The 26,779-nt window shown below is 44.0% G+C and overlaps 1 protein-coding gene across 1 annotated transcript in view; it reads right to left on the bottom strand.

Annotated features, from left to right (window-relative positions):
• The window catches only part of TTC21A (tetratricopeptide repeat domain 21A), a 72,021-nt gene that overhangs the window by 40,040 nt on the left and 5,202 nt on the right, over positions 1-26,779 (bottom strand). The window contains exons 4-14 of the mRNA XM_090047779.1: positions 24,550-24,716; positions 23,699-23,821; positions 22,003-22,160; positions 18,510-18,594; positions 14,139-14,237; positions 12,623-12,818; positions 11,481-11,578; positions 10,411-10,611; positions 10,020-10,149; positions 7,116-7,273; positions 1,820-2,035 (exon numbers count right to left, since the gene is read on the bottom strand). Of these exons, the coding sequence (XP_089903905.1) occupies positions 1,820-2,035; positions 7,116-7,273; positions 10,020-10,149; positions 10,411-10,611; positions 11,481-11,578; positions 12,623-12,818; positions 14,139-14,237; positions 18,510-18,594; positions 22,003-22,160; positions 23,699-23,821; positions 24,550-24,716 (1,631 nt within the window). The remainder of the gene's footprint in view (positions 1-1,819; positions 2,036-7,115; positions 7,274-10,019; positions 10,150-10,410; positions 10,612-11,480; positions 11,579-12,622; positions 12,819-14,138; positions 14,238-18,509; positions 18,595-22,002; positions 22,161-23,698; positions 23,822-24,549; positions 24,717-26,779) is intronic.

The following is a 26,779-nucleotide window of genomic DNA, read 5'->3' as shown; positions in this document are numbered from 1 at the left end:
CTGCAAGAGAAGTGTCAGTGCCAGGAACTAAATTAACCATTCCTTGGCCCTGCAGCTGCTGAAGTTTTATATGGTGAGCACGGACCCAAAGTGCTCAAGTTGGTGGTGACTGCATAGCAAGGGAAGGGTAAACCTTGCTCTTACCTCACTTCACAACAGCATCCTGCTCCTGGTCTGCTTCATGTGAATGGAGGCTGGAGCTCCCCTGTCTCTATTCCAGAGCCTCTGTTCATTGAGCACCTGGGAATCTGGTGCCACAGACAGCAGCTGCCCAAGCTGCTTCTGGCATGCTTGCTGCATGTTGGCCACCCCTCTTGTATCACAACAGATCATTAAGACATAACAGTTAGCTCACAGCAGCTGCTATATATTCTGAAGCAGCAGCTTCACCTCCCTTTTTAAAGCAGCTAAACTATCCATTTGTCCATATCCAATGACTTTTTTGCTAGGCCGAAAGCGTATAGCTCCTGTGTTCTTGCTTTGTTACATATGCTGTTTGAGAACTGTAACAGAGCACAGGGTGCTGTGTTACTATCAGGGGCCTGAGCAGCAGCCAGGAAGCTACAGCTGGCTGCAAGTCTAATCAAGCCAAGCTGGGCTCTGCATTGCAAAAGCCGGAGGGTCAGCACCAGCTGAGTTCCTGCTCAGCACCATTCGGAAGTAAGGGAGGAGTTATGGGGGTGGCTGGAGACTCCTGATCCTGGGCAGGACCTGAAACTGCACCTGCCGGGGAAGGGTGGGTTGGTGGAGCTACCTGTGGCAGGGTAGCTTCCCAGAAATACCAGGCCAGCTACCTCCCCAGTGAAAGGTGGATAGGGGCACCTGAAAATCCCAGCCCGCATATCCCTGGTGGGTTGTCATCTGAGACAGGGGGAGCCCAGGCTCACAGGACAGCCTGAGCGTGTTAGGGAGCCAGGAATTAGGATCCAGGGGGGTGGAGCCCTGAGCCTTTGGGAGCCATTAGGGAAGCTCCCAGAAGAAGGGAGAGAGAATGTAGTGGGATGAGGCTTGGAGCCATAGTCTTGCTGTGAGGGGCTTGGAGCCTGTACTAAGGTGGTCTGGAGCCCAGAAACACAGAGAGCAGTGTGATGTCCAGGGACACGGCTTAGAGCCCGAGGATGAGGCTTAGAGCTGGGAGAAGCTTATGGCCCAGGGACAGGGCTTGGAGCCTGAGGACAAGGCCTAGAGCCCAGGGAAGGGGCTGGTAGGCCCAGGGAAGGGGCTGGGAGCCCAATTACTAGTGAGATAATGATAGGGCTGGAAGTTAGGTCAGGAAACATCTCTGAGGCATGGGACACATTAAGGGAAGGTTGGAATGTATATAGAGGCCCTTGTGATCAGGGAAGCCTCCTGCCTGATTAAGATCAATCAAACAATCAGGAACATCAAGGCATGGCAGAAGAGATGGGTGGGTGGTTTGCCCAGAAGCAAGTGGGCAGGCATACATTGAGAGCAGCCCCAGGATGCCAATATGTTACAGACCCCAAAAGAGAAATGCTGAATCATTCTCTTTATTTCTTATTCTTCTACAAGGTCAGGCATAGATTGCACCCCATAAGAAATTCCTATCAGTCAACATGGTAGCAGTCTGCAAATTTGAAAATTATGAATGTCTCACAGTACTTTCAATCCTACTTTCAAAAGTCATTTTAACACCAAAATTCAATCATGTTGTTTTCTATTAATTTTTGCCTAGTTTGGTTTCCCAATGGAATTTTGTTTAGATTTTCCTAATGAGAATGGCTCCTGACTTTTTAATTAAAATCTTTGTTAAAAAATATGGAATATATATATAATATCTATATATATAATATCTTACCAACTCTCCATTTAGTCGAAGAGCTTCTGCAAGTTCTAGGTATATGGATACCTGTTCACTGGTTGTCACACGGGTACCATGGACTTTTTTACTTTCACCTTTCTTCATAAAAGGTAAATTGATAATCATTTTTAAAATTTTGATGGCTTCTGGATGATCTCCTGCTTTATTATGTGCTCTAGCCTTGATGAAGTGATACAGTGGATAATCACGAACCTGCAAAAAGTAGTAAGGCCGTGTTTTTATGATGAACGGAGAAATTCAGATACTTCACTACTAGAACACGTTCCTAAAATAACTACTTAATCAAATATTAAAACTCAATTCTCAATTGCTTTTTGATATGAAACCATTACTGTGGAATTTTCAAAGTGCATTGGAATAGTGAGCAGTTTCTTCAGATACAGAAAAATTGCTCTGAAATAAAAAAAATATTAAATTTGAAAGTAAAGCAAAGAAGGTATCTCCAGACCAAAAATGTTTTAAACATGACTACTAGAATGATACTCATTCTTCCAGAGGGAAAAGGGCATCACCAGAAAAACCAGGAGTAATGGCTTCAAACTCCTGGAAGATCAATTCAGGCTCAACATTAAGAAACTATGAATCTATGAAAAAATGACCACTCCCAGGGCATAAGACTATATTCCTTATAATATCTCCTATCTTACCTCTAGTGTGGTGACAATAGACCCGCAAAACAAATTGCTGTTTTGGGAATATCAGCTTTTCTGAGAGCATAATCTTTCATCAGTCACACGGGATGCCCATGCCTACTATGGGACAGGGAAATCTGGGTGAGGGGGATCCCCTACCCTCCAACAATGCTGACCTCGTGAAGGAACACCTTGAGAAGCTGGATACCTTCAAGTCAGCTGGCCCTGACAACCTGCACCCCAGGGTACTCAAGGAGCTGGCGAGCGTCATAGCCCAGCCCCTGGCACGGATCTTTGAAAACTCCTGGCGCTCTGGTGTAGTGCCCGAAGACTGGAAGAAGGCCAATGTGGTGCCGATCTTCAAGAAAGGGAGGAGAGTGGATCCGGCTAACTACAGGTCCATTAGCCCGACTTCTATCCTGGGGAAGATCTTAGAAAAGTTTATCAAGGAGGCCATCCTTGAGGGACTGGCCCAGGCTAACATCCTAAGGGACAGCCAGCACGGGTTTGTTGCGGGTAGGTCTTGTTTGACCAATCTCATTTCCTTCTATGACCAGGTGACCTATCACCTGGACAAGGGAGAAGAGATTGATGTCATATATCTTGACTTCAAAAAAGCTTTTGATCTGGTATCCCATGATCACCTCTTGGCCAAACTGCCCAGTTGTGGCCTTGGCTCCACCACGATCCGCTGGCTGGGAAATTGGCTTCGTGGTCGGACCCAGAGGGTTGTGATTGATGGCAGTCACTCATCATGGTGCCCTGTGACCAGTGGGGTCCCTCAAGGCTCTGTCCTGGGACCCATCCTGTTCAACATCTTCATTAATGATGTGGACATTGGAGTCAGGAGTGGACTGGCCAAGTTCGCCAATGACACCAAACTTTGTGGCAAAGCATCCATGCCAGAGGACAGGTGGGTGATCCAGGCTGACCTGGACAAGCTCAGCAAATGGGCGGATGAGAACCTCATGGTGTTTAACACCGATAAATGCAAGGTTCCCCACCTTGGGAGGAAAAACCTGCAGCACCCTTATAGGCTCGGCAGTGCTACGTTGGTTAGCACTACAGAAGAAAGAGACTTGGGGGTCATCATTGACCACAAGATGAACATGAGCCTGCAATGCGATGCTGCGGCTAGTAAAGCAACCAAAATGCTGGCTTGCATCCATAGATGCTTCTCGAGCAAATCCCGGGACGTCATTCTCCCCTTGTACTCGGCCTTGGGGAGGCCGCAGCTGGAGTACTGCGTCCAGTTTTGGGCTCCACAATTCAAAAAGGATGTGGAGAAGCTTGAGAGAGTCCAGAGGAGAGCCACGCGTATGATCCAAGGTCAGGAAAACAGATCTTACGATGACAGGCTGAGAGCCATGGGACTCTTTCGCCTGGAAAAGCGCAGGCTCAGGGGTGATCTGATGGCCACCTATAAGTTTATCAGGGGTGACCACCAGGATCTGGGGGAATGTCTGTTCACCAGAGCGCCCCAAGGGATGATGAGGTCGAACGGTCACAAACTCCTGCAAGACCGTTTCAGGCTGGACATAAGGAAGAATTTCTTTACTGTCCGAGCCCCCAAGGTCTGGAACAGTCTGCCAGCGGAGGTGGTTCAAGCACCTACACTGAACACCTTCAAGAGTAAATTGGATGCTTATCTTGCTGGGATCCTATGACCCCAGCTGACTTCCTGCCCTTTGGGCAGGGAGCTGGACTCGATGATCTCCCGAGGTCCCTTCCAGCCCTAATGTCTATGAAATCTATGAAATCATAAATATACATGCAAAAGTAAAAAAACAGGAAGAAGATGTATCTGTGTGTGTCGGTGCCTAGTGCCAGTATCGGTTTTTATGCATTTTCACTTCTGCTGCATGTAAATGACTTGACTGTACTGCAAAAAGGCCAGATCCAATTTGGTAAAAGAGACTTCTGCACTTAATTGTTTTGCCCAAGAACCATAATCCCAAATGACCAGGTGCACGTGCCTGGAATCCCTGGAATATAGTCAATGGTGAGGCTTAGATGCTTCTGAAAACAGATTTTGTGAGCTGGAAGTTGTCTAGGACTATTACATAGGAAATGTAAGCTAAGCTATAGTTAAGCTAAGGCTCTGAAAAGGTGCTTGGGAAGAGCAGGCTTCACTGGCCACTGAATGGTTTTACAGGTTTCCCTCGCCAACCACTGGGATTAGGTTCCTGAAAGTTCCCATGGTTGGCAAAACCGTGGTTGGTAAGACAAAAGGCTTATGGGAAAATGGCAGGTGGTGGGCTGATGGGCAGCCACAGAAAACCATGATTACTCAGAACTGTATATCATGGTAGCCAAAATGGTATATAGAATATTAAGTGTGGATACACAAAACTGTGGTTGGCAAAACTGTGGTTGGCAAGGGAAACCTGCATAAGAAAGGTAACAAATAAAAGCACACTAATGAGCAAAGGAGGAGATCCAAAGAAGACAGTAGCTAAATGATTTGAGAAGTAGTGTAAAAAGTAAGAACCCATTAATAAGATAGAATCTATTCTGAGAAGGAAGAAGCAGGCAAAAATAAATTAAGGCAAAAATAAAAAGAACCTTAGGTGCATATGTGTGAACATGACAAAACAGGCAAGCAGAAATGGACATCACAAGAAAAAGATTAATAAACACTGGCACAAGACTAGGGCACTTTGGGTATAAATACAGGAGCTGCGATCTTTGTTTTTCATAGCATCCTAAGGGAGCATAATTGATGAACTGTGTTGCTACTTGTCATGGGCAAGTTTCACAAGGTGGGTGTACTGTCCAAGTGAAAATAAATCTCTAAGCTTTCTCCACTGAATATAAACGTAAATTGCTCTTAGTGAATTGCATCCCAGGCTTCAGGAGGATGCTTGAAGACAACAGCTTCTTAAAGCACACAAATCCCAGCAACCTAAATACGGAAAGTGACAATAAGCAAAGTCCCATCCAAACAGCCCCATGCCTCAAAATTCCACTGGTGACCCCAATGTGATTCGAACGTACACCTTTTAAAGAACCCAGACCCCAGCAGCATAAACACCAAAAGTGACAGTAAGCAAGAGGCTACCCAAACACCACAACAGAGAACACTATACAAAGGGGCTTATATGAATTCCCACTCCATTCCAGAGTTTAGTTAAGCCTGTTAAGCTGCACATTAAGTGCTGGCATTCATTTGAAATCTAGAATACCCAACTCACAGGGTAGAAAACTAACTGACTGGTAGCAGCAGCAGCAGCAGCAATATCCACTGTTTCTACACTAGTTTGGTGGTCAGACCACTTGCCCAGGAAATAAGACTTAGGTTCAAGATCCTCTTTGGGAAGGGAGTGTGTGGCAAATTGGGGCTTCCTGCCTAGCCACAGTGCTAGGTTTCTCACTTGCCTTTGGGCACGCCACCCACCTGACTCACTTGCCACACCTTGTTCTTAATTAATTAAGATGTTAATTATGGTGGGAAGCTGCCCATTCTTGCCCCAATGCCAGAGCGGGCTATCTGCAGCTCCGTACCTTCCCTACACTGCAGCCCATGCCTTGCAGATTGCATCCAGCTGTTGATCTCACCAGCCCCACACTGGGACCCAGAATCCTCCAATCAGGACCCCTCTGTGATCCCTCCATTCAGGCCCACTTTCATTTGGGCTGTCTGGCTCCCTGAAACCATTTCCCTTCTTGGGTGTCATCCCCCTGGGACCTTTGGCCACGCAGGCCCTGGCCAAGGCCAGTCGGGACCCCAGGCCCTCAGCTCTGGACACTCTTCACAGTGGGCCCCTGGCCCTTTTGACTTTTCTTGTTCTGGCCCCAGCACTGACCGGTCGAGGGTATTCTACCTCTGGCCTCTGCCACTAGCCCCTTCACTCTCTTGGGTCTGCCTTCTGACCCCTACTAGGGATAACTCCCAGGTTGTGGGAGCTGGGGTGACTCACACCACAGCTGGTGTTTCAGGGTCTCATGGGGACTCTCACTCCCTTCCTGGAGCAGCATGTCATTGTGCTCGCTCTATATAAACATATTGGGCTCTCAGCCCTCTGGTTTTTCACCCCTTCACTGGGGTTCCATGTCTCTACCCCCTCACTTGGGGCTCCACAGAGTCAAACCCATATCTCACTTGCCATGGCTACAGAATAGGCTGGGTAGGGAACCATCCATCCCTTTTGTTGAAGAAAGGCTAGAGCAATGCACAACAGGCACCTGAAATCACTGCTGTCAGTATGAGTTAGATATGCCTAAAATGTTAGATCTACCTGTAATAGCAGGGATGAAGGCAGAGGTTAGGTGCCTCCTAAACGCTAATCTGGAACACAATATCAGACAGGAGGTAGTGATCAAACGGGACTGCTTCTGAGCATAGACAAAAGCTTAAATCTAGGTGCTTAGATTACTCCATAGTGAAAAATGGAGGATCTAATGAAAACAGGCACCAAAATGTGATTTATGCTTGCTGGAACAGGGTTTATCCTGATTACTTTCTGGGATTAAATACCTAAATTCTGCCTAAATCCTGAGTAGGTGCCTACGGAACCAATTCTGGATCTGAAACTAAGGGAATGTTTTGTGTAACATACGCGATTAACAGACATCGTGATTGTATATTGTGAACAAGTACTTTCAATATAATGTTTTTTTTATTCATTAATAGTTCTCACCTGAAAATTGTGACTAACCCCCACCTCCAGTGAATATGAACATTCTTTAAAGTTTCCGTGAGATAGATAGATCTGGGCCATTAGAAGATGGACGTCTGCTGAGGTAGGATCTAAATCCAGACAGCGCTGCAGTGTACCTTGTGCATTTTCTAATTCTCCTGCAAAACAAATGACCATTTTAATTGTCCTTGACTTGCATATCTTAAGGACAGTCTCAAATAAGCAACACAAATATTCTAGTAATGTAGACATATGTGTTGTGATGCTGTCAGTGTTTGGTATGTGAAAAGGCCACAGCCTATAAACCTAAAAAGTATGTAACTCCTAAGAATGACAGATTAAAATAAAAACAATGTGATGTACAGAAAATGTTCAAAGTGTCACCTTGTCAGATGTATTCTGTAGGACTCTTCAGCATTCTGATTGTAGTTTTTACTGAATATACAGACATGGCAAGTACTTCCCTCCTCTGTTTTGTTCTCAGATTGGTAGGGGGTCATCAGTCAGACAAGCCCTCTCATCCAAAGAAAAGAGAAGTTAATTGCTAAAAATTAGAGTCCTTCACAACTTCACAACAAGTGAATTGCAAAAATGCCCAAGGCTCTTGATTGAAGACTTTAGCCTTTATTAGTATATGTAAAGCACACTTAAAGCTCTTCTTTTTCTTTTGCCCCATACTAAGGGAAGAAAAGATGGTGTAGTTTCTGTTCTTCGGTTTTAGATATTGCTTGTAATTCAAACAAAGGGTGGGATGAAGATGTGTGTATGGACAATACATCTTGAAAAACTTCAATTCCTGGTAACTTCTCTTTTTCCCTTGCAGTGATTGCCTATATATGCATCCCTACAGTGGCTGCCATGACATTCGTGCATACATACTGGGATCTTGGCATTTCACAGGGGAAATTAAAATTATCACAGGCAGATAAATAGCCCTAAGAAAGGGCAAGGATATTTAAGTTCAGAAGGCACGAGGCTTGGAAAAGAACATGTTTTTTTCTGGCTAAAGGTGGAAAGCAGTAGCCACTTCTGGCAAAACTTTGAATTAATCTTTATGACAACTTGTCTGGGTAAAAGACTGTATAGGCAGGATGATGGTTTGGATCTCACCTATCTTTCTTACCAAATTGTCAAGTAAGTTATTCCCTTGGAAAGGCAAAACAGAGAACATGTTGCCATGGGCTCAAAACAGTGACTATTATGTTTTCTCATTAAGGAATCTTGAGATTGCTGAGTGAAAGCAACAAGTGCCAGGGGTCTTTACACCAAAAGAGGCAAAACTGGACTAGGTGGGGGATCTTCTCTCTTGCTTATTGGATGTTTTCCCAGGCTATATATAGTTTGCAACCAGAACTGCATACATCTCAAATGAAGTCTGGCATGCCCTGTCATAAAAGTAGGCATAAGCATAAGCAACAGGCAGGGATTTCTTTGGATGATATCTTTTATTGGACCAACGGCATAGTTTGGATAGAGTTAGACAAGCTTCCAAATACAAGAAGACATTCTTCATAAGGTTTTCCTTGTGGACTTAAGGAAATATGCATCTTCTAATCAAGGGGGGCAAACTAGCCCCCTTCCTGCTGAAATGGTATGATAGCTACTACGATTACCATCTTGAACTTAAGATAGCAACTGAAGGCACTGAACTGTCTATGCCTGAGATACTCCTGCTATTTTAGCTTTCTCTTTGGAACTGGTTAATAAAATCTGAGGAAGTGTAAGGTAGTTCTGTCAGTTCTTATGCTGAACAGTTCTCAGCTCTCAAACAGAAGGTCTTAACACATTCTGGACTCCAGACTCCTTTCGGAAAGCCAAACCTCATAACCAGGAAAATTTGCATATCACTGCTGTAGCCATGGATCCTGAGGCAGTGTTGATGACATTCAAGACTGTTTCTAGGCAAGTCTAAGTGACCAACTGCCCCTCAACTAAGGATGGGAGGTTTTTCCCATTTTGAATAGGACACATTTGCAGATGTGGAAGGCATATCTGGTGAGGAGAGCTTGATACTTCACTATGCTAAACAGGAACTTAATAGAAGAGTGACTTTCTTAGTAGAAGAATGACTTTCTTCTGATTAAGTCCAAAATATTAGGTTTCTTTTGGGGTTGACCTCAGCTTGCTCATGAGCAGTAGTCACCACCAAGGGAAGATGATACATGGTAGGGATACAAATACTTTGCCCCTTTAGATGATCATTTTTGCCCATCCTTTTAGCAGTTGAAGGAAAAGTAGCCAGCATCTCCCAAACTGTTTTGTCGGAATCCATGATAGCCTCATAGCTTGGGCTGCAGTGATGCGTGATGTCAGCTAGTCTGTGTGCAAGCTCACTGATTTGAAGCAACTGTGACACTTGGCCCACTGATTCTTGAAAGTTCTGAAAAACATCTGTGTAATGGAGCTACTGGAGGACACAATTCTTATCTGGGACCTGTGCCAACAGGATCAATGGGCATCTAGTTGAGAATGAAGCAGCAATCTTTTTACTAGATCCAAAAGTTTCTTTTCTGTTTTGAGAAGTAACAATGACTAGTTTGATCCCAATAATGTTAATATTCTCCATCACTGTGTTTCTTCCCTGCCAGTTTCATCATTGGCCCATGGCTAGTTTCAAAGATATAGTTTTCTAAACAATTTGCTATTTGTGTCTTGAAAACCAACACTTGCATAAACAAATGTAAAAAAATCTATGTTTTAAAATTGTTGGTTTAATGCAATTTCATTGAATAAACTGAAGGACATAAAGAAAACCAACAATTAACAATTATTTTTAAAAGAGCAATATGAAATCTTAATTTCAAAAAGAAATAACTGTTGAATCTGAATTTCTGAAAGTGTTTATACTGTTAATTCATTAGAATTTCCTTTTTCATTGTATTTGAGAGTATGACCCTGACTTACCTGATAAATATTTAACTTGAGCCATTAGATAGAGAGGCTCCATCATGCCAGGGACAGCTTTAACCACTGAATTCAAAATTATAGATGCTTGCTTAAGAATAGGAGATATAATTTGACCAGGTGACCGAGGCTATGAAAAATTAAGAATAAAATGTCCTTATTACTTATTTCCAGAACTGTATTATACAGCCCACACTTTCAAAAGGAAAATCAATTAGTGTCTAACCCCCCTCTGTTTCTACATATGCACCCCAGTAAAAGCAAGAGAAGTTATGCAAGAGAAATGTAATATGGAGAGATTTAATATTTAGATTTGTAACTGACAACACCAGTATTAAATATAAAGCAGGAAGAAATGAACACTAAATATTTAATCTAAAATATTCCCTACCTGTTTGGGACAGAAGACCAAATACTCCTTTACAATTTCAATCAAAAACATGGGATTTAATTTTTCATAATATTCCATACTCAAAGGAAGGCCGTGCAAGGCAGAAAAATGAAGTTCTGCAGCTTCATTCAAAAGAGCAATGGCAACCTGTTCATTCTTGTTTTTCTTTGAAGCAATAACTGCCTGAAGATAAATTAGGACCTGTAAGAGGGATAATTCTATATTTTAGAATTTAGGGTGAGCAAACTGGGTGAAATTCTGCCTGAAGACTGCACACAGCTCCAGATTTCAGTGCTAGTACAGTGATCATCTGAAGGTAGCTGTATGCCACTTATGTCTTGTGAATATCAAATTATATGTTTCGTATATGGATCTCTCTCAGCACTCGTCTATATGTGGCCCAATTCTTCACTTCCCCCATAACCTGCATAAACATTGGCGCTTCTGAAAATAAAAATAAAGTGTAAAACACTGCTAAATCAGAAGTTAAAAGCACTTAAGTAATTTGCTAGACCCAATGTGATCAGTGACCTGTACAATCGTGAGATTTTACCTCCAAACTATTCAGAAACGGTAGCTAGAGCAGAATGTGGTCCTCTTGTTAAGCAGCAAGTCCAATTTTATAAATGTATTTGTGTAATTTCTGGATATTAATTGCTTAAGACTAGGTTGGTACTAATAAACCCCTGGTTAAATTGGAGGAATTTGGAGTAGTTTCCATTAGTGGTCCTTGACTCTGGAATTTTTTTTCTTACTTCAGTCTGCCAGAGTCAAGATTCAGTAAACTCCAGAGGATCCTTTAAGATACAGAAGATTTTCCTGTTTTACTTCAGAAAAATGATATGGTGGGGAAGATTTTGAGGATGTTTGGCTATGAAGATTCAATTAATCTATTTTTAAAGAGTTTGGGGGAATGATTTTGAAGTCAATGAATTCACTGATTTGATATCAACATAGGTGAGCAGAACTGCTCCAGTATTTTTAATAATAGTGATGTTCAATCTGCTTGAAGTGTGTAGAAATGAAAAACACAAATAATTAAAATAAGAAATCGCATTTATATATCTTACTGCAGTTCTTTCAATAGACTTCTGAATTTCTTTCAGAAATTCCAGCTGGTGCTCTGCTTCTTCAAACTTCCCTTCCAAAACCTGGCACCAAATAATTCCTGTAATTCAATGAAACTAATACAGTCATGCATAAAGTGCAAAGACAACAAAAAATAAATGTAGGCTCAATCACTACTTACTTTATAGTTAATATGATAGTTTAAGCTGTTTTATTCACATATATCCAATTAAGCATGATCTTAGATTCTGTTGATTAGCAATGTTGGTTGGGGGCATGCGTTTATCCTACATGTTCTCAGTCCTCTAATCCAGTGGTGCTTAACCTTTTCTTCCTGAGGGTCAAATGGACAGTACCCCATCTGCCATTGGGCTGGATTTGGCTGGTGATCTTCATCCAGCACCCGGGGCAGGCATGGTGGGCACCATTTGGCCAGACAGAGGAGTGTAGGGAACAGCCTGGCCTCAAGCCAGCCCTGCAGGGGAAGGGGCATGGGTTGGACCTGTGTAGGAAAGGGGGTGTGGCCAGTCCCAACCTGGCCCTGGGGGGAAGGGAGTGGCCCAGCCCCAACCTGGCTCCACAGGGAGCAAGAGGGAAGAAGAGGCTGTGGCCCAACCCAGAGGAGGTGTAGAAGCATAGCCCAGCCCCAACCACTCCTACATGCGGTGGGAAAGAGGGGACGGGAAGGGGGCATGGCCCGGCCCTGATCTAGATGTGAAGGGAGGGTGTGTGGCCCAGTCCCATGGTGGGAAGGGGGTGTATTCTGGCTCTCATGGGCTGTGTGATGCTGGAGAGCACAGCCTGGGGACAAGGCAGCAGAATGCAGATGCATCCTTGCATGTGTTCTCGTGACTTCACCCTTGGTGTTTACCACGATGCTGGGACCTGTGGCTGATCTAGAGAGCCTGGAGTAGCACCTTAAAAATCTTTTTTTTTTTTTAAACCATTTCCTCACACATCTCCTGGCATGCCAATGAAAATGCCAGGAAAATGTCTCTGCATGCCACTAATTGGCATGTGTTTGGGTTTGCCTATCTCTGTTCTAGCAGTTTTTTATGTTTGGAAACTGCTAGAACAGAGATAGGCAACCCCCTAAGTGCTTAAAATTTTCACTTATCTTAAAAAAAAAGAACAGAAAATGCACCTGTTAATGCATCTACACTGCTTTCATCCAGCTGTATAGATTTTCCATACCACACAGAAGCATCTTTCCATTTCCCTTGAAGGATCAGTTGATATCCCAGCTCATTGGCAAAATCAGCCTCTGGCATTATTAATTTCATAGCTGAATGTTCAACGAATCGATATATTTTCTGTAAGATACGTTGATTTTTGCCACACTGAAAGCAACAAAATTCACAATGGATAGATTACTAAGCAAAGCAGTATACAGAAAAGAAACATTAATTTCACATTTATATATACAGGTGAGGACCCATGGGGTTGTGGTGGTGGCATGGTTGCACCCCACTCTGGTTGTGTGATGCATGTGCAGTGAGCTCTCTGACCACACCAGCATGTCAGTGCACCTCCTGCCAGAACTATGTCAGTCTCTGCTGCCAGAGCTATTTATGCATTTTACATTAGATCAGGGATGGGTGATTATTTTGGCTGGGGGGCCACTTTTGGAATTTCGGTAAGCTGTTGCGGGCTGGGAGGGAGTGGGGTGTGGAGAAGGGGAGTGCTGAGCTGGCCTGGCAAGCTGGTGGCAATTGATGCTATCTGGTAGGTGTGAAGCAGACAGGCCAGGGTGCCTGGGCAGTGGGCCAGGTCTGGCAGTGATGGTGACACTATCAGCAGCAGCCAGGAGCTGATGCAAAAGCTGCCAGAAAGTGGAGTCCGACTGCTGTGCCACCCTTGCCCCACCACATACCTGGGGATAGTGGGACCAGCTGCACAAACCACAGCCCATGCTGTCTCCCATGTCTGGGCCAGACGGGGCCAAAGGGCATGCTGTGGGTCATAGTTTCATAGTAGCTAGAGTCGGAAGGGACCTAGGTAGATCATCTAGTCCGACCCCCTGCCTTGGCAGGAAAGAGCACCGGGTCAGATAAAATCCCTTGGTGTGTCAGATCGGGCCTGCAGGCCATATTTTGCCCACCCCTGCATTAGATAGCTGTTTGTTAAAAAACAGAAAATAACCCTACCAGAAGGAACTGAAACTGAGGACTCTGCCCAGTGCTTCTGAGAGTGTCATGAACACTAAATTATAAAGGGATTGCCCCTCGTTTCCTGTGCTTTTGGCCACCTTAATTTTTACATTACTGGTTTCCCAATGGCCCAGCATGAGCAGCTGTAAATATTCTGAATTCAAAGTTGAATGGCTGTGGTAGGTGCCTACATCAGAAAGAGGACTAGGCAGAATGGATTCAAGGAGAATGCAGGTGACTGAGCTCCTGAGAGGGACAGGAAGTTCAAACATACCCCTCTGCTTAGCATTGCCCTCTGGCTACTTTAGGTGCCTCTGAACTTCCTAGGCTATTTTCCAGCTTTCCTTGTTGACTGTAGATAATATTCGGTTGCCTATGGTCAGTCAATTTTGATCGTTCTCCTGGCTTAGTGCCCAGATTTTAGTCACTGAGATATCTAAATGTAAGTACTTCTGAAATCAAATTGGATCACACCCATAACTTTCATCAGTTCTTACACAATATGCTTACCAATCTACTGACCACACAGATTTTCTGAAAGTGAAGGTCTGTATTTTGAGGTTCATTAGTTTCCAAAGAATGAATCAGCTTTCCAAGCTGAGATGATGCCTGCAGAACAAATTTAATATACTACTTATTTCAAAATGATACACACTAGTTCCGATACCATTGTTTCTTACACAACACTCAACTGAATACTATTTATTCATGGGGGTAAAATTCATGGTTGCCAAACAAAGTCCAAGTACAAGGAACTAAGTTAGTTTGGGGATGTGATACAGACTCTTATGATCTAATTAGCAAGAATACAGGCCAGCTGCACAATCTCTCAGTCACTGCTACCCAACCACATGGACTTCATAGTCACGGATCCACTGGCCTTTTCTCATGAACTCTTTCTCTGTGATGGCCTGTACAATGCTATGTAATTTTAAATGTGGAATCATGCTTGACATGCTGTGCAACAGAATTATAAATATTTCCTTACCCTTAGGACCTTTTATCACCACGGTACTACTGGATGAATTCCACATTAGCTGTAAAAATTACTTAGCTATGTAAATCAGCATTGGTATTTGCAATATATATTAATAACATGCTGGCAGTAGTTTAGGCTATTACTGGCTTGTGTAGCTTCTAGACTGGGGTGGGTGGGGCAGATCCAACCCATCAACTGACTGGATCTGGCCTATGGGTAGGTGCCTGCCAATTGACTATATCTGGCCTGTGACTGCCCCCCCAGCACTCTGAATGGGGCCAAGTCCTACTGGCTTCCACCCAGAGCAGCCCATACCATACTCCTGCTGACAGCCTCAGCCCTGGCCAGCATGCACAACTTCCTAGCAGAGATGCTCCCAGTATGGCTACAGCCACCCAAGTACTGCCCAGCTGCCTCTGCCTCCAGCGGTTCCTTCTCTTCCTGCCCCTGCTGCACTTCTCTGGGCAGTAGGTAGTGGTAGGAGGCAGTGGCGGTGGCCATGGGACACATGAGAGGCACCACCCACCTAGCCAGGTGTGGGGTAGCTGCAGCCGGGTGGCTCCTGCCCCAGCACACAGGGGTCCAGCTACAGGCTACCTTCCACCCACTCAGCTGCCCACAGGTGGCTGACTATCGCACCAGGTTGCTGAGTGAGTGGAAGGTGGCCAGGAACTGGAGCTGAAGTCCCTTGCACTGGGCCAGGAGCTGCTCAGGTGCAGCTTCCCTCCACCTGGCTGGGCATGTGGTACCCAACACATGTCCCCATGGCCACTTCCCTTTCTTGTACTATCTGCTGCTTGAAGTGGCACAGCAGGGGCAGTAAGAGAAGGAGGAGCCACTGGAGACAAGGGGGAGCCCTGCAGTACCTGAGTGGCTGCAGCAGCAGCCTTGCTGGGAAGTTGCACACACTGGCCAGAACTAGGGCTAGGGCGGTGCTTTCTGGTTGATATGGGGTGGGTGCAGGCTACCCCAGGCAGAAGCAGGCAGGGCTTGGCCCCATGCGGAGTGCCATGGGGCAGCCAATGGACTAGATGTGGGGGGGCAGACTGTATCTGCACCATACCACCTGGCTGAGAATTGCTGCATGCACCCCCGCTCCCTCCTTCTCACCCCCCTGGCTGGCTCCAAAGACCTGGCATGTAGGCAGCCCCTACACAGATGCGCACCCCTCCACACACACCCCCACATACTCACTCTCCCACACACCCTCTCCACACCCACACCACCTCCTAAACCCCTCCTCATAGACTATACAAAACTAAGACTTTATTTTCAGCTATTATGCAATCACCTCTATATACAGTATAGCGGGGCACTAAGGTGCCTGCTACTTGAAAAGCAGCAGTATGGGCTCAGGTGCTGGTTGCTAGGGGGAACCAAGAGGAGCTAAGGGCCCAAACCTGGTGAGTCAGCTGACCGGAAGGGGCAGGGCTGACTACTATAAAACACAGACTGGAGGCTGCGAGAGTCTCTGTAAGCTGGCAGCCAAGAAGAAGGAGTACTGCCTGACTAAGCAAGAGAGAAAGGCCTGAATGCGAACAGTTGCTTGTACTAACGAAGGATGGAGCACACGCGGAGGGCGACTCAAAGGCGGTTAGCCGAGCGGTTTGGCTTTGTACTATAGCCCAGGGGCTTGTGTTATTGTTTTTGTTGTTGTAAGACTGGAGGCCTCATAGGGGCTCCACAGTAGCGTGGGGACTCCAGCACCAGAGAAGGTGCAGCATTCAGGGGTGCACTGACTCCAGCCCTGAAAAGGGGAGCAAAGAATCAGAGGTCAGGTAAGGCTGAGGCCGCCTGAGCCCTGCAGGGGGTTCGAGACCCTGAGGAGGAGATTTGGGGCCAGGCATGGCTATGGCCACCTCAGCCCCAAGGTGGCGGCAGCCCCAACGAGGGGGCAGCATGAGAAGCCCCAGAAAAAAAGGGGACAAGCCAGAGAGTGCCAGTGGGGCACAGGATGCGGGACAAGCCAGAGAGTGCCAGTGGGGCGCAGGCTGCGGGACAAGCCAGAGAGTGCCAGTGGGGCGCAGGCTGCGGGACAAGCCAGAGAGCGCCAGCGGGGTGCGGAGAGTGAAATCAACCAAATAACGTCTGGTACATCTGCGAGGCTTGGGGCGTGGTACAGGGGTGGCTGGAGCCATGCATAGCCCATAAGGCTTGGGTGCACTGAGTCACCCAAAATAGAACAGGGACCAAGAAACACCAGAGCACCGTGTCAGAGGGGACAAAAGGCAGCCTCCCTTATACATGGTTGACATCAAAGACGTGGTGGGCAAGATGTGAGGGTGCTGTAACACCACCTTGGCACAGCAGGGGGCACTAGGGGAGATCACGGCCACCCCTAGGACTCCGCGCTGTTACATACAGTACTCAGAAACACACAAACCATGACAAAATGATTTTTTAAATAAAATTAACATATGTTACAATAGATGTTCAATTTTTAGTATATGGTTAATTTCTTATCTATAATTTGTTAAAATGGTATCTTTTGAAAGATTTATGTAACAGCTCACCAAAACTTGTTAAGGGGCCCTCCAGCCAAAATAATTGCCCACTGCTGTTCTAGACAAGGACATGTCATTTCACTACTCTTAGAATCACTGAAACTCGTGGAAAGAACATCTAGGATATCATTTAATCAGGAGTGGCTGACCTGTGGCCCGAATGCCACAGCTGGTACAGGCAGCTTCTGTGCATGTCATGTGGCAAATCAGGAAAGGGACAGGCAGCACAGTGGCAGATAGGGCAGGGAGCAGAAACCAAAGCAGCAAATTGGGCAGGGAGCAAAAGGGGAGCAAGCAGAAAGCAGAGGGGTAGATTATGCTGGGAGGGCTGGGAGCAGAAAACAGAGCAGCTGATTAGGCAGGGGAAGGGAATTGGAATCGCATTGGGAAAGGAATGTGGGACTAAATTGTGGCATGTCTGCTAAACAGGTTGGGGCTGCTTATTTAGATCATCCAAGGCACTTCAGAAATCTGGAGGTAGTGCTGAAGTTGGGGTTCATGCAGGTGAATTTCTCAGCCTACACACCCATACCAAATGTACATGAAAAAAAAATAGTAACACTGGAGATCAATTGAAATATATCCTGATGATAAAAGAGGAAGGTTTTGTATTCAAGTACTGGAATGTGTTCTGTGATAATCCGATGCTGCGGCTAGTAAAGCGACCAAAATGCTGGCGTGCATCCATAGATGCTTCTCGAGCAAATCCCGGGACGTCATTCTCCGCTTGTACTCGGCCTCGGTGAGGCCGCAGCTGGAGTACTGCGTCCAGTTTTGGGCTCCACAATTCAAAAAGGATGTGGAGAAGCTTGAGAGAGTCCAGAGGAGAGCCACGCGCATGATCAGAGGTCAGGAAAACAGACCTTACGATGACAGGCTGAGAGCCATGGGACTCTTTAGCCTGGAAAAGCGTAGGCTCCGGGGTGATCTGATGGCCACCTATAAGTTTATCAGGGGTGACCACCGGGATCTGGGGGAACGTCTGTTCACCAGAGCGCCCCAAGGGATGATGAGGTCGAACGGTCACAAACTCCTGCAAGACTGGTTCAGGCTGGACATAAGGAAGAATTTCTTTACTGTCCGAGCCCCCAAGGTCTGGAACAGTCTGCCACCGGAGGTGGTTCAAGCACCTACATTGAACACCTTCAAAAGCAAATTGGATGCTTATCTTGCTGGGATCCTATGACCCGGCTGACTTCCTGCCCTTTGGGCAGGGGGCTGGACTCGATGATCTCCCGAGGTCCCTTCCAGCCCTAATGTCTATGAAATCTATGAAATCTATAAGATCATTCTTATACCACTCCTCTGGATAGAGTGGAATGAGGTTTTTCGGTATCACAAAAGGTCATGGCCTCAACAGGAAGTCTAACATACTAGTGATTCTATGATAATACTTACCTCATCATAATTTCCAGTCCTTGAAAGCTCATTTACAATAACAGCTTGAAGTCCATCTATATTGGTCTCATCTTTGCTCAGGATTCTTAAATGATAATTATATGTCAGTTGCATAAAACTTTACAAAGCAAAACAGATTAAAGTTAAGATAAATTTAATCTTTTAAGAGTCTGCATCTTCTCTCACACTGTAAAGACTAGCTACTGACAGAAAGACAAGACGGACTTCCATTTGTTGAAAACAAGGTGTAATGGTAGGAGAGAAAGTGACTCTAAAGGAAACTACAACATGAAAAAGAAAGAAGCCAAACTCAACAGTGACAAATATTTTCTAAGCCTTTGCAAGAAACACAACTTCATTCCCTGAGGACTAAACATCTACAATCCTCTGACTACTACACACAACTCCAAATATGCTTCACAGCTATGCAGAACTTCAGAGGAAATTAGAAATCATCTGTTTCACCTAATCTACTACAAAAGAGACCAACTCAGGAAGCAAATCACCACATACTACAACAACTCAAAAGACAGAAATCCAATCATCTTCCCTAATAATATACAATGGATTCAAAGAGACTACGAAAACCTTTCTACAACATTCATCCTACATAACAAGTTCCCCAGTCACAAAACAACCATCAGAGGAACAACACCAACACCTTACAACATTCCAACCTCAGACTTGATAAAACTGAAAGCAACAACCAACCCACAAATATTATCAATCTCTCCACACACACGTTTACCAAAACTGAAAATCTGTCCTTTCTAAAGGGCTAAATTTCTGTCCAGCAAAATACCCTAATAAAATACTTCAGTGTGGAGAACTAGAAGAATTCTTCTGACACCTCTGCCTCAAGAAATATTTCCACGACCAAACTGAACCCACTCCCAACAACAACTCATTCTCTGACAACATTCAGGAAAAGATCAACACCAAAACCCCCAAAAACCCATCAGATTGGACACCTCACAGTGGACAAAACCCTAACCTTGACCGCTACATTGACTGCTTCAGGGAAAGAATGAACAATGAAATAACCAGCAACACACACCACCATAACAATCTCTCTCTACCAGAGAAAAAGGCCATAAAATCTCTAAGATCTAACCACCAAACAGTAATAAAACCAGCAGATAAAGGAGGAGCCACAGTCATCCTAAACCATGAAGACTACATAAAGGAAGCCAATGGACAGCTCTTTGACACCTACTACAAAGAACTACGAGAAGATCCTACTCCACTTTTCACCAAGAAACCCAACAATGCCATCAAATCACTTGCATCAAGACTACAAGAAAAACTACAGACCTTGATCCCCGCCCCCCTGCTACCTAACCTGGGGACTTTTTATATGCTCCCTAAAATCCACAAACAAGGGAACCCTGGCAGACCTATCACATCCAACCATGGGACCCTAACTGAGGAAATATCAGGTTTCATTGAATCAATCCTAAAACCACTCATCACCCACAGAGCAAGTTTTGTACAAGACACTACAGACTTTCTACGGAAAACATAGACCACCTTCACAGCAGCACCCTCCTAGCCACCATGGACATTACCAGCCTATATACCAACATCCCACACCAGAATGGCATCCAAGCCTGCCTCACATATCTACAGGAACAAGATTACAACTCCGAATACAGACCCAAAGATATTACTGACCTTGTAAACTTCATCCTCACACACAGCAATTTCACTTTTAATAACCAACACTTCCTCCAGATGATGGGAACAGCAATGGGCACCAAAATGGCCCCACAGTATGCCAACCTTTTTATAAGCCACCTGGAAGAAGACTTCCTCAAGAACTGCACCATCAAACTCTTGTTATATTTAAGATATATCGATGACATCTTCATCATTTGGACTGAAAACCTACAATCTCTGATTTAGTTCCATCAGAAATTCGACAATCACCCTCCCTCCATCCAACTTTCTCTAAAATACTCCAGCACCAACACCTCCTTTTTAGACATGATGATCAGTATCCAGAATGATGAAATAAGAAACCCATGGACCAACATACATATCTGCACAAAACCAGCAATCACCCTAAACTCACCAAAAAAACTGTGATATACAGCCAAGCCCTCAGATACCACTGAATTTGCACTGAAGAGAACACCTGAGATTGCCACCTCACCAATCTTAAAAAGGCTTTCACCCAACAAGAACACTCCTCCAGAGAGATTGCACATTTGAAAGAACCACCCAGATACCATGTAAAGAACTGGTGCAGTACAGAAGAAACCCCCCCACAAATCACACACTGCTGGTTATGACATATCACCCCTCCCTCAAACCCATATGGAAAATCCTCAAACAATTGCAACCCATACAAGAAAGAGACCCTATTCTTCAAAAGAACTTCCCAGAGCCACCCAATCCTAGCCTTCAAACAAGCACTGAACTTCACTAATCTCATCACCAGAAGCAAACTTCCTCAGGCCCAGAACACACCAAACGGACCCAGACCATACCATGACAAGAAATGCAAAACCTGCCAACACATCTCCACCACCCCCACAATCACTACACCCCACAACAGAGCCATCAGCATTCTCAGGTCTTTCAGCTGCACGTCCAGAAATGTAATATATCTCATCCAATGCACCAAATGCCCTGATGGAAAATATGTAGCAGAGACCAAACAACAACTGCACACCAGAATGAACGCACACCGGACATCTATCAAAGACAGGAACACCCAATGACCTGTGGGGGCACATTTCTCCCAAGAAAACCACTCTCTCTCCAATCTCTCAGTCCTAATCCTCAAAGGAAACTTACACAACACTTCCCAGAGATGCGCCTATGAACTCCTCTTCATCAACCTCCTGGATACTAAAAATCATAGACTGAATATAGACATTGGATTTATGACACATTATAACCTGCCTGACAGCTAACTTCCCAGGTACTTCTCCACTATTCATCCCCCTTCTCTCTTCTCCCCCCCACACCCCAGCCTGTCTCACCCATTGACTCCTCAATCTACATTTTCACTGACTGCCTGTCTTGTGTGCAGACCAGCCCAGCCTCTGGCTGCTTTACTTTTCCTTCCATCCAGGAAGAGCACACACTAACTGCAGAAACTTCCTTAGCCTGATGAAGGGTTTTTGAACCTGAAAGCTTGCTTAATAATTGGTTTTCAATTATTTTAGTTGGTCTAATAAAAGACATCAGATTCACACAAAGAACCTCGTCTGTCTAAAGGATCTGAGAATTTACACTACCTGACATAAAATGGAGCACGAACTGTTGACACAACACTCATGACATTTTCTTTAATGCTAGAAAAAAAAATTAGACACTTTGGAAGAAAACCATTTAAAATATTTTAAGTTCAGAAACTTGCTCCAAATCAATGAACTTGGATAAAACCATGACTATATCTACATAGTTTAACCTAGTGATAAGCACAAGAGGATTAAACAGATAAGTAGTAACACTTTGGTTTATATTTTTTATCAACGCCTACCTTTGTGCAGTCTCTAAAGTTTGCTCCCAGTTTTGCTGAGCTAAATATAGCCTCATCTTTAGGATTAATGCTGGCATGAAACTGGGGTAAGTGACTATTATTTGATTAACAACTTCCAGAGCAGCTGAATAATTCTGTTGCATCATGAAATATCTTATCTATGGAGAAAAAAAAGGAAAACTATCCTGCTGTTTCAGGAAAAATGGCGTATTTTACTGATGTGTTAATTAACTATTATTAAATTGGTAGCAAATTATCATCTGTTGAATTAACTGAACTGGAAAAGGATTCAGACTAAATGTTATTACAGCAGTAGGAGTCAACAGCAGAGTGGGGTTAAGGTAGGCCCTCAGCCTTCTCCACATAGTCATTACAAGGCTCACCAGTAGCTACTGTTGACAACTGAGTCCCTACAGTTGCCTCTCCTATCCACATGCATTGTCAGGATTAGCAAGGGAGGAGCCTGAAGTCAGGGAGAGTTAGGCACTTTGTCTCCCTAGGTACCTTGGAAAATCACACTGGGTACTTAACTGAATATTTAGACACCTAAAAGGCCTTTGAAAAACTGGTCTTTGTTGCAGGGCAGTAAGGTGCGTGCTCCTTTAAGAACAGAAACAGCCTAGGGAGCAGGCCCTAAGAGCCAGATAGAAACCCCACAGGTGCAAATTGCTATGGCAGCCAGCTAATGAGAGAATTAGCTGGCATCTGCAGCTGGTCAGGTGACCAGAAGAGGCAGGGCCCTGGGTATATATAAACCCCAGGGCCAGGACTAGAGGTTGAGTTCTCTGTCTGCAGCCAAGGGGGAAGGAGTTCTTAGAAGAAGCTCACCAGAGAGGATGAACTGTCTGTTCTACCTCTGGTAGGATTAAGGGGCTTCAGGAGCTCACCAGATACCTTGGCCTACAAGGTACTTAGTACTGGGGGGAAGTTTGACTTTTTTAAAGGGACAGAGCACACCTTGAACTCCTTGTATTATGTTATAGCCCAGGAGCTCATATTTTAGTTGCTGTTTATAAACTGGTGGATTGGGCTGAGGCTACTGGGGGAGAAGGAGGCCTCATTCGGAGCCCACTACAGTGAGTGGACCTCAGTGCCAGGGGTGTGGTGACAAAGGGGATGAGCGGATCCCAGTGCCAGGGTCTGCAGAGAGAGAGAGGCAGGGCTGCAGAGAGCCCTGCGATGATTGGAGGCCCAGTTAAACTAAGACCTCAGAGGGACAATGTCTAAATGTTATCTGCAAGGCTTGGGGCGTGGTAAAGGGGCAGTTTTGGAGCCATGCATCTACCCCATAAGGCTTAGGGTATCCCATGAGGTATCCATGTTGAGCGGGACCCAGAAAGGGGCCAAGAACCCATGGGGGTCAGCAGGGTCCAGCAGGACTGTGTCCAGACAAAAAGATCGAGGGCAGCCTCTCTATATTACAATTACCAGCAAGACGTGGCAGGAGAGGAAAAGGGTGTCCGCTGGGCAAGATTGGCAGATCATGGAGCCCTAAGGGCATCACGGCCATCCCTGGGGACCCCATCCTGTCACAGTCTTATATTCTCAGAAAACAATATGGGGTAATCAATGCAATGGGTGATCACAGGAAGAGGAAGGTGTCCTGTGTCCTGTCAGCCAAAGTCTGGCACAAGTAGAAATATAAGAAAGAAAGTATAAAAGAGTTATAGAAAAATTTAAGAATCAACAGTCATACCTTTCCCATCATCCCAAATATATCAGTAGTGTCTTGTGTCCCTTCATCTAGGTATTTGATAGATTTCTTGACAGCATTTGGTTTGTCAGAGGTGGAGTACACCCATCCTTTAAGCACAAGGCCCTGTAAAAATTCAGATAAACTGTACTTTGGGCACATCATATCAGGCAAATGAATGACTTAATTTGTTTAAAGTACATTCACTTGTTGTTTATGTTATAATGAATTAAATATTAAAAGGATGCTGATCACAAATTCTAAATAGCTTGGAAATTATTTAAAGCAATGGAGCAAGCTGCAGAATCTTTTGCCATATAAGCAATATTTGATAGAGTTTAATAGGCATGTCATCTTACTTAAAATGTATGCCTCAATTGACTTGCATCAACAAAAAGGAGCATAGATTTTAGCCCACCATGTTATACTTATGAAATAGTTGTTCCACTTTCATGGCACTATAATGAAGCAGTTTATCTATTTCTTTCAAACCAGCAAGAGTATACAATACACACTATTGTTTTGCTTAAGCGTGTAGAGTGAAAATTGCTTACTCAGTTTTTACAGCATATATAATTAGACACAATAATAAATCAGTGAATATAGCCAGTTTCATTTTTTACTGCAGAAAGTCAGCATAATTATTTTTCTTTGCAAAAAACCCCATGTTTGCACTATAAAGATTTTGTATGAAACAGGGCATGGAAATCCAACTTTAGATACAGTACATATTTATGTATTGCTGGCTAGTATTTTATTATATAACTGAAATGTGATGTTCACATTTTAATTTTTAAATCTCAAGAACTTCTGCCATTGTTTTGTCTTATAAGTAAAAAATCTAAGATATCTACCTCTCTAGATCCATTAGACATTTTCAGCATTCTGTCAATGTATTCAACTGCTTTATCATTTTTACCCATTAGCCATAGAAACATTCCTGCATAGTACAGTGCATTAATCCCTGTATTCTTCCGAGTTTCCTTGAATTTGTTCTCCAGCTCCAAAACAGCCTCACGATCTGAAAGCAAATATTCAAACCAATAATGTTTAAAGTACATCAAGAACTTCTGTATTGCCAAAAGTTGCCAAATGAACCAAAGGCCCAATCCTTCAAATACTTATGCACATGGATAACTGTGCAGATGGGTAGGCCTACTGAATTCAAGGTTATTTATGCATAGAAGAGTTTGCAAAAAAAGGACATTAAAATGTTCAGGTTTTCCCTCTCGTAGGGGATTTAGATGCAATCCTGGGAAGTGTTGTGCACTCAGTATTTCCGATTACTCTAACAGGACTTGAAAGTTGGGTCTTCTAAGATCAAAAACTTTTTGCACACAACTTCATTTATCTCCTGTTTGTCTCTTTCTGGTATTGTGAAATGCTCTTGTGTATAAGATACCAAATACCATATCACAGATACAGAGTTCCTGGAATCACCCGAACAATAAAAGAGCTTTCATAGTAAAGGTCTTGACTTATAAAATCCTAAATGACCTAGGACCTACATAGCTAACACACCACCTCGTCCTTACATTCCATCATATTACCTGAAGTCAGCCAAAAGCAGCCTCCTGCAAGTACTAAAAGTACACAAGTTTGCTTGGCAAAACTATGAAAGAAGTTGTTTCTGTTAGTTGCTCCTCAGCTCTGGAAATTACTCCCCTCTGAGGGCCATCAGAAGCAGATCTAGACATCTCTAGGAAGCACTGTAAGACCTTTATTTGAGTAGGTTTTTTGGATTGAGGGTACTGTTCAGGGGATTTGTTGCTTATTACATATTTATTCTATTTTAATGTTTTAGCTGTTTTTTACAACTTATCTTTTATTGTAATCCACCCTGAGTCTTTCTCAGGAGGGAAGCATATAAATCTAATAAAGGAAGAAATTTTATAATCTAGACATTTTTACCATGTCTCCTTTTCCTCTTGCTATTCAATAGTCTTCTGATAAACACACTTTGTTCCCTCTACATAACTTCTTTCTTTCCCAATTTCTCTCATATATCCTCTATCTCCTCCTTCATTTCTCTCCTTTTTAACAATTATGTGATGATGCTAATGTCAAGCTATACTGCTTGTACTCATCTTGCTGTTTGAAGTTAACATTAGGAGAATAAAATCTTGCTAATGTGCCCTATAGACTTGGCCACTCATGGGAAATTACAGGAAACAACTGTGAAAACAACCAATTTTAAAAACATCTAGTTTACTGCATGATACATTATATTTTGCCCATTTTTAAATAAATGTAGTTTAATTCTTTATAATACAGTATCAAAAATGTTCCACAATATATTTTATAATGTAATGTTGCTGTAGAAATAGCACAGTTTATAGCATTCTGCTATGAAATCTCTGTTGATAATTCAGGTGAAATTGCTGAGTTTAGGATAACTGTCATTTTTGCAGATTAGTACGATAAGATCCCAGTAGTTCATTAAATATATACGTACATACAGGAATCATACAGCCTTCCTCTGAGGTCAGAGGGCAGTTTCTAGACAGACAGCCAATATACAGCATACTGTACCAAAGTTGAAAGAATTTTAATTAAAAGAATACTTGCTTTGGTAAGTGCCATGTGGTATAATGCCTGAAACAACAGTTATGATGGGTTTTAAGACTGCATCCAAAATATCTGCTTACTGTAACTTGCAAGGAACTTACTTCATTTGCAAAGGTAAATGTCACAGTCAAGTTGGTCAAGATTTAAAATAAGGGGGTTTAAGGGGTTTCCTGGTTCTATAGAAGTCTTGTTAGATCAATCGCCAATGCTTATACCGCTAAACTATCCTGCTCTCCAGGGATCTGGGTTTTTCATTTCCCATGGAAAAAAAAGAGGATTTCCCCCTTTACCCGAGGAAGAATATGGATTTCTCATTTTAGTGGAGAAACGTGGATTTTGCACTGCAAAGAGCTCTCTGCAGGCTGGCAGAGTTCCAGCCTGCAAGGGGCTGGGGGGAGCAGGAGGAGGGCAGTCAGGCAGGGGATGCCATGTATGTACATGAACATGCCCACCAGGCAGCCTGGAGAGCAGCTCCTGCAGGTAAGTCTGGTGGGGTTGGAGAGGAGGGACTAAGAC

Source organism: Crocodylus siamensis, chromosome 5 (assembly GCF_052110815.1).
Source record: "Crocodylus siamensis isolate JL-2025a chromosome 5, ASM5211081v1, whole genome shotgun sequence".
Taxonomy (NCBI): Eukaryota; Metazoa; Chordata; order Crocodylia; family Crocodylidae; genus Crocodylus; species Crocodylus siamensis.
This window is presented reverse-complemented; position numbering and strand designations above follow the sequence as displayed.